The sequence below is a fragment of the Vanessa tameamea genome, chromosome 7 (assembly GCF_037043105.1).
Source record: "Vanessa tameamea isolate UH-Manoa-2023 chromosome 7, ilVanTame1 primary haplotype, whole genome shotgun sequence".
Lineage (NCBI taxonomy): Eukaryota > Metazoa > Arthropoda > Insecta > Lepidoptera > Nymphalidae > Vanessa > Vanessa tameamea.
Genome location: NC_087315.1, coordinates 2,221,704 through 2,235,455, shown reverse-complemented (window position 1 = coordinate 2,235,455; position 13,752 = coordinate 2,221,704). Strand labels below are relative to the sequence as shown.

The window sequence follows — 13,752 nt, the reverse complement described above, 5'->3', positions numbered from 1 at the left end:
GGCTAATGCAAACGATATCAATACGATCTTTGTGTTGCAGAAAAGGGCTTGCGCAATATGTAACTTGAGCCGCAAAGTTTCATTATGAAATAAATTTAAAGAAATTGAAATATTGACAGTCGTTTCTCAATATATTTCTGATAATATTATGTACGTATACAACAAAATGAACGATTCTTCTAAAAATTGTGACGTACATAGTGTTAACGCTAGGAACAAGTATAAACTTCAATTTGGAGATTTCACAGACCAAATAACTGTTTTGTGGGACAGCGCCTTTACAACAAGATCCTAGGAAACATTCGAAAATATTTAATTGTAAAATTTAAGACTCTTTAAAGTGCGTTTGCGTGCGTGCTACATAATATAACAACGACTTAAGATGATTGCACGCCCTGGGAATGAGATGATCGCCTCCAGGCTGTTTCAAATAAGGAAAATATATTTTTTAAATTATTATATAAAAACTATAATTGTAAAATATATCATTTATTATGGACCGAGGAGCTTATTTCCGAACCGGTAGTAGATATTTAACTATCAATAAGCATGTGTAACGCTAAATATATGTATACATGTAATGTTATCTAATCCTATTTTAAATCGAATGAAATTACGTCTATTTAATTAGAAATTTTAAATATAATACTTGTTCTAAAATAGAAATGACGAATGTCAATACAATTTTCCATACAATAAATTTACACCCCATTAAGTGACGTTTATTTTAAAAGCCGATATTATTTGTATTCACTTTGACCTTTGACTGATTATTTATTATAGACATTTATATAGGACTCTAATCGTGTTACATTTTATAGGCGAGTCATCTGGTGTTATTTTTCAATTGAAAACTTTTTTAATAACCCGCAATGTTTTGCCAGTTCCTTGTACTTAAAGAGGTGTTTTTGGTCTTCTTGGGGTTCGGTATCCCTGGTCTGTATGATCGGATTATCTCTTATATTTTCTTCTCATTCCTTTGTATTCTATACGTATTAATAATTCTAGACTTTAAATTATACTGTTCTAGAAATTATTATTTCCATGTTCGCGGATACAATTATTGACTATCGACTGTTTTACATTGAACGTCGTAATAAATAATGCCTCTAATTTCTCAGAACGGCATCGGCATTGGCAAAGTATTAAGGCCTCCACACACAGTATAAGCAGTAACAAAAGCAGTGGCTTCAATCGCGAAACATTGATGACCCGTGAAGTCAATTGAAAATTATATGTTTTGTTTAAAAAATAACACTTTATGTCATTCATCCAATTTCCCGATGTTTCGTAATAATTTTAATCATTACCAAACTTATAACGGTAGAGGTCTAATGTCCGTCTAATGTACATAAGTTATTGTTTGAGCAACGAACCAATTAAAGTGGTTACTATAAAATTTTATGTCACATGCGACTTCTGTACGACGAGCATGTATGGGATATGCTTGTCTTTACCGAAGTCGAAGAATTAACGAGAAAATTAACTACATTTGTAAAGCGTAAAGAAAAGCTATTACTTGATAAATCTTACTATATATATAGAATAGCTAATATCTATGAGAATTAAAAAATACAACTTCATAAATAAAAAATATTGCAAATAAGCTGAAGTCCTCGCGTGGGCTAATCGTTAAATAAAAAATTCAACCGCGCATGTGACAGTGGGCGCTGGTGAGAATATTTTACTTCACACTAATTACGCAAAAAATATGGCGGTCTCACGCTTATTGGTAAACTTTTAATCTATAGAAGTATATTTTTAAATAATGCTGGCTGCGTATTTTTATAGACACTAATTAGTACGTATACAACTTTCATCGCCAATGTGCTATCAACTAATCCAATAGGGTCTAAAATTTTTATTTAATTTCTACCTGTTTTTATACAAAGTTTCGCTGTTTTTCAGTTGAATAATTGACGAGAGGGTTCTTTCCTAACGAGAAGGGCATAGTCAAAAGCCATACCGCTAGTAAAATTTATTTTACACAATTTTCATAGTTATCTTATTGTCCATTTTCAGAAAATAGCGTGATGCGTGCGCCGGCGAGTGCCGGCGGGGTGGCCGTGACCCGCTGGTCGCAGACTGCGCCCGCGCCGCTCACGGACTACGCGGACAAGGCGCCCCCAGTACACGCATATCCCGTGTTCCCTTATGACGATGAGATCAACCAACGTCTCGCTATTTGGTAAACTAATCATAGTTATAAAAATCAACAAAAAATCCTGGTATATACAATTTACGCCTCATAAAATTTAATTGTAATCCTAAAGTGGAACTTATAAATTGGAATAATAAGTTGCATATTATGTCAATAAAGCGTTAGATGACGTTGGTTTGGAGTTGAATTCAAATTGAATCGATCTCAATAACAATTTATTGAATTTATAACTATTATATGGAATTATTTAAAAAAAAATTCTTGAATTTTTCTTACATTTAGATACGAAATGACAAAAAGATTGTCATACAGAATTTAGTTATATAAATTGCATTTTCTTTATTACTATGGAACGTAATGAAGGTCGTAAGGCAATAAAAGTCTTTATTTTATTTCAGGCAAGGCGATATATCAACGTTAGAAGTGGATGCGATCACGAACACAACTGACGAGACGCTGTCAGAATGCAATATAGTTAGCGAGCGTATCATGCAAGGAGCGGGACCAGACTTGAAGGAGGAAATCATTACCAAATCCTTAGGTACGGTCAATAAACGGTAACGAATATGTTGATAGGAAATTACGATTTTTACATTGGATTTTTTGGTATCTAGGTGTAACTACATCACTTGTGGTCTAATACTACTATTCAATTAATTCTTTTATAAACAAATCTATATTTATATTATAAAGAGGTTTAATTTGTTCGTTTGTATAAAGGGGGGGTGATACTCACAGAATTAATTATACAGTTCTTAAAAGAAATGACACTGATATAAAGCTACACAACACACAACATGTGCAGCCTATAAATTTCCCACTGCTGGGCTAAAGCCTTCTCTCCCTTTGATCAGAAGATTAGGAGCATATTTCATCACGCTGCTCCAATGCGAGTTGGTGGATTCACATGTGGCAGAATTTCGTTGAGATTAGACACATGCAGGTTTCCTCACGATGTTTTCTTTTACCGTCGAGATTAATTATTATAAACTGAAGATGAACTGAAACTGAGATATCTCCTTACTGACTTTAAACAATTTCCCTGCTAAAAAATCTCCACAAGAGGTTATTCTACGATACTTCAGTGGCAGAATTGATTTTGTCTCGTGTAGTTTTTCTCAAGTATTCACCGTATCACCTGACACGAGATTAACTATACACTCAAGTTAAGCATATAAAAAAAAAAACCAGATGACCTGCGATTAAGATCCTTTCTGCCTTTTACAACTTTTATAATATTTTTCATGTGTTATTTTTCTCTTATCGGCTCAACTAAAATGGCTCTACAGAAAGTTGTAATCAAACTGTATCGTGTAGGTTAATTGTAAAATAAGCAATTAAAATAATAATCATACCAGCTGTAAAGGTCGATGACCAGATTAAACGAAATGAATCGTAAACAATTAGTGCTGTAGTAATTTAATACTAATACTTATAACAAGATTATACTTATAAATAATTTAATATTTATGCTCAAGGGCCAGGGTGTTGAAATACGTGTAACACACAAATACACTCTTTATCCCCCTCCCATTTGACCCCAAGTCTCCCCCAAGTCATATAATCCGAAAAGATTTCATGTAAGAACAATGACTGCGCTTCTTTGCGAGGTACATGAGTGTATTCAATGCCAATACCCAAATCTCTGACTGCTAGGTACTGAAAACCAGCAATACCTACCATCGTACCAATTGTTGTACCCTTTTTCGATGTCCCGAATAGCTTATAAACTTTCAATATTTTTTTCTGTTGAATAAAATTTGAGTTGCTCATTCCCGAGCTGGACAGATTTTACAGTGAAAAGAATTACTGGAGGTTAAAATAGTATTAGCAGCAAAAAACCAGGCCTAATGATATATTTCAAATTTCCCCTTTTTCTAATTACAGAATGTCGGACAGGGGAAGTGGTAGTAACTGGAGGGTTCGACCTTCACTGTAGACACATTATACACACGGTGAGCCCAAAATACGTGGCAAAATATCACACAGCGGCCGAGAGCTCTTTACACAACTGCTACAAGTAAGTATATTCATAAGAACAAGTTAATCTTCTTTCAAAATAATAACTCTTTGATTTTTGTACACTTAAATCGAAAAGCTTTGAGATTAATTTATTCTGTTTTATTTTAGTATTTTTTAATTTGTCATTTTTTTATTTTAAATTGTTCGTTACGAGTATTTCATTGGCATATTTATTTTATTTTCGTTTATGTATTGATAATGTTATGTCTGTTTCTGATTGTACTTTTATTTGAAATAGGTTAAGGTTAATGTATTTTGAATCTGTATTATTATAATTGAATGTTATAGATACTTATAATGTATGTATATACCACGAAATGTACAAGTCTTCTAGAAAATAAAATTATTATTATTAAGTTCTAATAACTATTCTAATATTATAAATAATCCTTATTATTAATAATCTTCGGGATTGTACCGTAAACGGTAATATATATACATAAACACATTAACTCTTATATATAGACAGGCAGGACAACGTCCACCGACTTTTGCTAGTAGTAGTATATTATAAATTATTTAATAAGTGTAAAAATCTGTGTATTTTCAGTAAAGTTTTTTAATTAAATTATAAATATTATTTTTAAATTTAAGGAAATGATAAACGATACCCGTCTATGCTTCTCTCTGAATGTGTATATGTTTATTATTACAATATATCTCTTACAGAAACGTCCTGCACTGCGCGCTCGAGCTGGGCGTCCGCTCGCTCGCGCTGTGCGTGGTGAGTTCGCCGCGGAGGAACTTCCCGCCAGACGTCGCCGCGCACGTCGCCTTACGTGAGTTATTAAACTATTCAAATATTCAACCAAGTTCAAATGTTTATAGGAGTATATTTTCTATGTTCCAGTTTAGAAAAAAATATATTTTCATTATAGAACAAATATATAAACAGTTGACTACAATTCCTGTCTTAAACCAATCGCTTGATAACGATGAGAATCAATCCAATGTCGTGATATATTTAATTTATATTTAAAGTAATCTTCTAGTACTGTATTTGAATTTATGGCGACGTCATGACAGTGCTTCGAGGTCGTAAGCAAACTCAACGACAAACATAGACAACGAGATACCGAGCTCGATGGGTGCGAGCGATCACCCTCGAGTATAAACATGTATAAACTGCGGCCGCCAGGCACGATCCGGCGGCACCTGGAGGGCGCGCGGCTGCCGGCGCAGGTGGTGCTGGTGAGCGCGAGCGGCGCCGAGCTGTCGCCGCTGCAGGCGCTGGCGCCGCTGTACTTCCCGCGCGGCGCGCGCGAGGCGGACGCGGCGCGCTGGCGCCTGCGCGACGCGGGCGGCGCGGCGGGCGACGCGCTGCACCCCGAGCGCCGCATCCGCATCATACACAACCCGCACTCGCACGCCGACCGAGGTACGGCCCTGCGGCCCCGCCCGCGCCTGGGCTACGTAACTCTCCCCGCAGCTCGCGCCGGTCACCCTCCGCTTTACCCGCTCGGGGATAACTTAAAAAGCGGAGCCTATGTCGTTCCCCGGGACTCGAGCTATTTACCTGTCGAACTCCGTAGCGTGAAATGGTAGCAGACAGAGTTACTTTCGCGTTTATAATGTTAGTATATATATCCATGTAGATGTCGGACCTCGGATTAATTATTTTTAAATCTAATGGTATCTTTGTATGGAAATACTTTCCAATATTACGATAATACAAATAAAAACAAATATTTGAAAAAAGTACATTAATACACACATACATACAATACGTTCGTAAAATTAAAGTAAAAATTAAATAAAAGTTAGAGAAAGAGAATAATATGATTATAATAAAGTAAAAAAAATTACTTCATATGAAATAACTAAAATAAATTAGAATCTACGTTATTTTATTTATTTAGTCTTAGAAACACCAACACATTTACAACAGTACAATAACAAAGACAAATAATGTTAACACGACGATAATTGTTATTATTTTTATAGGTAAACATAACATGTATCAAATATTACGCAATCAAAATGAAAGTCATCGTTGGTAAAAATGATCCCGCAGATTTTCTCTTTCACCGGTTCTTCTCAGGTTCAAGATCTTCATTTCCGAGCCGGTGGTAAACTATTGACTATCTATATGACTATAATTATTGAACACATTCAACTCATTAAAACTCTACTGTACCCTGTTCTAGTTAGCTGAACTTTTTGACAGACGGGCTAGTGATGAGAAACAGAAAATATAACATATACAGTCGATGGAACGATGGAATGCGTAATTCAAATTAGAATTCTTTTTTTTTTTTAATTTACTTTTCTAAAAAGAGTCATACCCGCTAAAGAGACCCCAACCACTAGCCAAAGAGACTCCAACAAAAAGGACCCCCGTTCGTAACAATAGCTTTTTTTTTTTTTAAATATTAAATATTAAATATTGGACAACATCACATACATAACTCTGATCTAAATGTAAGTAGCTAAAGCACTTGTATTATGGAAAATCAGAAGTAACGACGGTAACACATACACCCAGACCCAAGACAACGTAGAAAACTAATGAACTTTTTCTACATCGACTCGACCGGGAACCGAACCCGGGGACCTCGGGGTGGCGTACCCATAAAAACCGGTGTACACACTTCTCGACCACGGAGGTCGTCGTTATTCATTAATATACTTGTTTCAAGCAATATCCTGACTAATCATTATTTATCACTGGGATCTTATCAATGTGCAATGATCTTAAATTATATAGATTTTTCTCGAAATAATGCGTCATCAATTTTATATGAAAAAACATTGTTCAATTGATTTAATCAAATGATATTATATCCACGCCCTATTTACTTGCTTTATCGGCCGTATCTTTATAAATCTGACATTAATAGTGAATTATATAACTATTTTTAGAACGTCTAAAAGATTAAAAATCTATCCAAATCTCATTTCTAAAATGGACCCAAAATTCCATACATACATTTTAATGTATTTAGTTTTTAAAAATTTATTTTACGTTTGTTTACTGTAATGCTTATCACTATTTTATTTTAGATTTTGATCATTAAAATGTTTTTTTCTTATTTAACGAATTATTTTTATTTATTTATTTAGAACAAATTAACAACGCGTATCAAATAAACTAATTTTATGGTCCACTAGCTGCCAGTCCCGACTTTACACGCGTAACTAAGAATTTTGTCATTATTTTTTTCCATAACAATGGAATCATTAGTTTTTGCGTGAAACAGGAAAAGACAAACAAACAAAACTTGACTCTTTATATTATTATTAGGATATGTCTTTAAAAATATGAAACGTCAGTCCGTGTTGATATATTTTTGATTTTATTCTAATATAAAGTATTTGCCTATTGGAGCCGCATTACGTTTAAGTTTTAGTACCTTATAAAATTAATCTTTAAATAAAAATCACTACTTTTATTCGACTTTTAATAAAGAAATCTACAATGACATAGGTTTAAATTATCAGTTGTTCCTCAATATTATGTCCGAGCTTATCAGAGATACTAGTACACTAGCTTATCGGATATTGACGTATTCAGTATTATCGATCGCCTCAGTCTGAGCCAGTTCTCTTGAAAAATTGTTGTCGTGAAATAAATAATTTGTGAAAATATGGCGCTTCCAGTCACACCAATACCGAGCGTACATTTGAATTTGGAAATGAAAGTCCGACCAACGGGTGAGAATAGATTAAGCTTGTATTATGGAAATTATTTATCTGTACAAATTAAAAATTGTTTAAAATAAAAACTTTTTAATAATTACGTAAATCATATATAGCTTCAAGAAACATGCCTTATATGCCAATGCAATAATACATTACGTGTTGTAGTAGAATGAAATTAAGTCAATAAAAATAATATATTTTTTGTTTTTCAATACCAACAGATGGCGCTGTATATATTAAGTATATAGTTTGCTAATATTCGTTTAGGATTTAAAAAATTCGCTAACATTTGCACTGTATTTGTTAGTTTCGATTTATTAAGGCATAAACAAAACAAATCTGTAAAATGTATGGCAAGTTATTTTAAATGGGATTAGTTTTTAACGAGAGTAACTAAACAATAAAATTTATAATTGCAATTTAATTTTAATTTTTATAAAAATGTTAACATTGTAACTGCTCAACAAACAGTTTGAAATTCGTTAACAAATTAGGCTCGTCTACCTCCTTTCGTCTATTTTGATACTTGTATTCTAATCAATGGCGGGGTCGATGTTCGACGAAACGAACCACGTCATGTTTAGTAAAAAAAAAAAACAGATTACGTTGGGGTATTGACGTCTTCCGTTCGTACAGGCGCACATTGTTCTCTTATCCTTAATAAATAATTTATTTGTTATTAAAATACACACACACATACCTTTAAACATATTATCTGAGTCATCATTCAGTTACAACTTCATTTTGATTAATATAAAAAAATGTTTATGAAAGGTTATGTTTAAAAATTAAGATTATTCTTCATCAATCATTTTTTGCCTATTATACGATCTTGTTAAAAAAGTTATCATGAAGTATTTTAATATATTGCAACATTAAATGCAGTTATCGGTATACAAAGGACCAACGGTAATTTAACATTGTAATCCGACAAATTACATATCCAATGATAAGATTCTATAATTCTATATGTTATACTTTGAAGTACCAATCAACTATCACATGTAGTCAAATTCAAACTAAGCAATCAGAATCAAAACAAAAACGCGTCGAGCACAATATTGGTGGCGCGTACAAGTTGTAACCTGCTCAATCATACATTATCTACTAAGCAAAAAAGATTCAATAATAATAGACATGTCGGATTACTTACTCGGTGGTAGGGCTTTGTGCTAGCCCGTCTGGGTAGGTACCACTCACTCATCAGATATTCTACGGCTAAACAGCAGTACCTAGTATTGTTTGTAGTTTGGTTTGAAGGGTGAGTGAGCCAGTGTGAACTACAGGCACAAGGGACATAACATCTTAGTTCCCAAGTTTTGCAACGCATTGGCGGTATGAGGAATGGTTAATATTTCTTATAGCGCCATTGTCTACGGGCGGTGGTAACCACTTTACATTAGATGGCATATTTTCTCAACCGCCTACCTATATCATAAAAAAAAATTTACACGAGATGCCGAATTAGCCAGGTGCCGTATTATCGGGAGTCCACTGTATACGAAATATATATTAAAAACCTCAGAACTATTGTTTTATATGAGGTTTAAAAAAATATTGCAGTGTCTATTCGTTGTAGTGTGTGCAGCTATATTCGTTGTTTTAATAATAATTATTATAAAAATGTGTTCGTTTGTTACTTGATTTTAATTAAAAAAAAAAAAAAAACAATTACTAAAATAAACAATAATTAGTTATTAGAAAATAGCTCTTGATAGTGCTAATCAATGAATGTCAAGTAGTCTGTGGTTGTTACTTACTTTGTATTAAGGTAAGTGGCTCACTTATCTCTCAATCGTTAACACCAGTTCAGAATTGCGGAATGCACTATTATTATATCTAAACAATGGCTTATAAATCATGTATATATTTGTATATTACTTATACGAAGACTGTTGACGGCCACGTGTGGGGGGGGGGCGTTATAGGATACACTCCTTGTACCCCGGACAATGTTTTTAAAAAAACAATTATCGGCTGAGTAGTTAAGGTATAAATATTTTACAGATGAACACACCTTAGTATTTATAATATTAGATAGGATTCAATAAATACGTAGTAATAATAAATAAAATAAATAAATAATTAACGTAAACAATATCTTTGGAGGAATTTTACGAAAAGAAAATGTAAGAAACTTAAAACTGAGTATCTCCAGCAAGATTTTATCTTAGACAAAGAAATGACTTCGCGCCATAATTTAACAAGTGCCTAAATTTTTTCGTTATGTGTATCTAACATTTAGCTCAGTTGAATTTTTTAAGAAACATTTTTTTATTTGAATTCTGTTTTTAAATGTTTCTCTTGTTATATTTAGCTTTTTATATATTTAAAGATTACATACAATTACATATTTTTCTGATGATCACTTTAAATTGTAATATTTTATACTCAAAATATAAAATATTTTTACACTGTGTTATTATAAAAACGTGATGTTATTTTCTGTTTGTGTTCGGAAATGATAAATCCTGCTTTTGAATATGATCGTAAGTAAAATTATAATATTACGGTGCGTGTCAATTAAAATTGTTGGTATTCTTTGTTTTTTCAAATGTTTCCAATTCCATAAGTCACCAACTATTACGCGACACTAAAATAATTTCTGTTGTCAAATGTCATGTCACAAAATATTGCATTACCGATGCGTTTTGCTAATTATCCTTTTATTGGTGACGAAGATGCTATATACAAATAACAATTCTTTGTGTTTCGGTTTGAAGGGTGAATGAGCTAATGTAACTACACGTACAATGGACATAACATCTTACTTCCCAAGGTTGATAAGGCATTGGCGATGTTTAAAATTTTTCACGATGCCTATATTTATGGGCGGTGGTGACCATTCACCACCAGCTAATATAGGCCTATATAACATTTGCCTCTTCGCCTAGCTTTTTTATAAAAAAAAAAACATACATTTGACCAATAAATTTATGACTACCAGTATACAAAAATAAATTAAATTAACAGCCATACGTATTTCTATAGCAATTTATACGTCAATTCTTATTAAAAAAAAAAAAAACATGTACAAACTCGTTTATCTAATTACGCACATATTTTTATTGCTTGTAGTCCCATATACATTTTTTTAATTGTACAGTAAGATACGTTGGGTGCACAGATAAGATAACATGCGGCTGAGATATTAAGAATATTAATCATAATGAAAGCGTTTGAATGACAACGCGGTAGAGAGAACTCTGATAGCGAGAGTTCCGAATAAATTGTATCGTTTCGAGATGTTAGACTTTGATTATCGTGACAAAGACTATTGTGATTGCAAATGCGTATTTAAACAATGCACTTTTATTAAATAGTATAATTTGTATTCAAACTGAAATCCTTTATCGATTCTTCCTGAGTGTTCAAATTTAATAAAAGACACAAGTTTTTATCTCAGTTAGAGAATTGGGATTCGATCGATTAATCGTCGATAAGAAAATCAATACTTAATTCAATAATGGCCTTAGTCGAAATTAGCTATCGGGTTTAAATAAGTTGATAAACATATAAACATACTATAGCTACTACTTTTGAATAATAAGTTTCACTCACACATTGGTAAGTTTTGAAAACAATGCCTTACATTTATAATAATATCAAAGATGAAATGACGCCGTCTTATATTATCAGGAAAACAAATCGTAAACTGATAGCGACAGTGCTTCCTATGAGATAGGAACGCCGCATTGCAGAATTAAAACTGGAATTCGAATACATAAGCGATGGCGACTGATTTGACTTGGCTCGTGTATCCTAGCCTTAGCCGGTGATGTCATTTCAAGGTCGCCCGCATTTCGCTTTGTCGCGCAAGCGTGTCTGATGCTTTAATACGCCATCGCCTGACGTAGTGTTAGCGAATCTACCGTCTAACTAGTTTTTTAAACAATTGTCTGATCGTTTGTTCATCTTCGTGCGATTGTGACAGCTAACAATCCAATATAATATGCATATCTATTTTATAAATACAGTGCACATGATAGTCGAATAGAAAACTGTGTTATTTTTTTTTTGTAAATTTAAAATAGATAAAAGAAAACCGATGTCGAAACGGTGATCCTATTGAAACATATTACTTATTTCTATAAAGTATAAAGATCTCAGAGAGAGCTTTCCTTTAATTCCAATCAAATTAATTTTATTCAACCTATCTGTACAAAAATGCATTTTTGAATCTTCAATAGGTATTTCAACTTTACAGTCTCATAAAGCAGCCTTTAGCGAGTAGAAACTCGCATATTTGCTCTTTTAAGTAACTATAATAAAGTAAATAAATAATAATATTTTTATTTCTTGTATGAATAGTATGTGTATCAGCTTTATGGAATATTTTTGACATTAAACATTATATGAATATTAATTATTATTATATATATAATATAATATATTAATTTTTGACGAAATGATGTCCTAGATCTAATATAAATAGTTCGAAAATCTCTTTTATGCAGAATGAATACAATTTCAATATCCGGGGCATTAACCCTAAATTACAAGAATAAACTACCCTAGCAGTCCTTCACTGTTTGACATCGACCGTCACCAGTTACCGGATACGATGCTCAGCTAACAGCCATCCATTCGTTAGCAGCGGACGACGACACGTCGCTGTGCGACGAGGACGCGGCGGCGGAGGCGGCGGCGGCGTTCGCGCGCGCGTGCTCGCCCGACACGCAGCTGCTGCTGCCCGCCGCGCCCGCGCCCGCGCCGCACGCCGCGCGCCGCTACCAGTCCGAGCAGTGAGTGCTTGCCCTTTATTCCAGAACCGACTTCTTTTACGCGCCTTAAGGAACAGTGACCGGGCAGAAATCGTCCGTTATTCTCCAAGCGACTTTGTCCTCTTTTTCTGTTTATGCTATTATAGATACGGTTTTGTTTTAAAAGAAAAAGAATTCTGATAACAATTTTATTTCTTATCATTTAATTATTCTCAAACATTCTTCTTCTAAATTTGATTGTGTCTGTATTTAAAGCTTCATAGCGAAAACAGTTTCGTTCCCATCAGGGGTTCCACGACGCCTCTCGTTTAATGTTTTAAGGAAATTCCTTAAGGAAAACCTTTTTGATGGAGAGTTAAATGAGCCCGGAGAATGTGAAACGAAAGAACGCGACCATTTAAATGAAAAGCTGATCTAATCTATTCTTGTCCATGGAAGTAAGCGCAGCATATAATCAGCTTAGTCCGAAGTTTTGATTCATAATATTTTTATTAACTATATATAAACATTCACAGAACAAATATATTTACCATATCATAAATAATTTCGCTTAGGTCGGGTGTCCCACGACACCCAAATATTTTTTAAATGTAGTCGAATATATTTATAATGTCATAAATCAATCGGAACTTGAAATAATATTGCGAGCGTTTCCATTCCATTATTTTGTTATTAATATGTACAAAATTCCTCAATTAAAATGAATGAAATAATGTCCTCTTAGCGGATATCTCGCCACGATTACGAGCTAACTGTGCCATATTATTGTGCATGAATGCATTCTTATAATCCGATGAGACTGCAAATACGACACGACCCAAAATAATTCAGACCACTACAATACTGCTACTGCTACTAATTAATAAAAGAGAGCCGAGATGGCCCAGTGGTTAGAACGCATCTTAACCGATAATTGCGGGTTCAAATCCCGACAGGCACGACTGTGTTTCATCTGCTTAATTTGGGTTTACAATTCATCTCGTGCTAGGTGGTAAAGGAATCCTTCGGGTATCAAAGAAATTCTGCCACATGTGTATCCACCAACCTGCATTCGAGCAGCGTGGTGGAATTCGCTCCAAACCTTCTCCTCAAAGGGAGGGAAGTCTTAGTCCAGCAGTGGAAAAATTACAGACTGTTACGATACAACAATAACAATACTAATTAATCCAGGACTACAATTTTTCTTATCATAACCTTCACCAA

At 33.7% G+C, this 13,752-nt stretch overlaps 1 protein-coding gene across 3 annotated transcripts in view; it reads left to right on the top strand.

Moving 5' to 3' along the window:
• Positions 1-13,752, top strand: part of LOC113400731 (protein GDAP2 homolog) — an 88,394-nt gene that overhangs the window by 39,273 nt on the left and 35,369 nt on the right. For 2 of the 3 annotated variants that reach the window (XM_026640375.2, XM_026640374.2), the window contains exons 2-7: positions 2,023-2,188; positions 2,560-2,702; positions 4,049-4,181; positions 4,853-4,962; positions 5,322-5,561; positions 12,420-12,570. In XM_026640375.2, the coding sequence (XP_026496160.1) occupies positions 2,034-2,188; positions 2,560-2,702; positions 4,049-4,181; positions 4,853-4,962; positions 5,322-5,561; positions 12,420-12,570 (932 nt within the window). In that variant the 5' untranslated portion in view covers positions 2,023-2,033. The remainder of the gene's footprint in view (positions 1-2,022; positions 2,189-2,559; positions 2,703-4,048; positions 4,182-4,852; positions 4,963-5,321; positions 5,562-12,419; positions 12,571-13,752) is intronic. The other variant, XM_026640377.2, reaches the window with a different exon arrangement.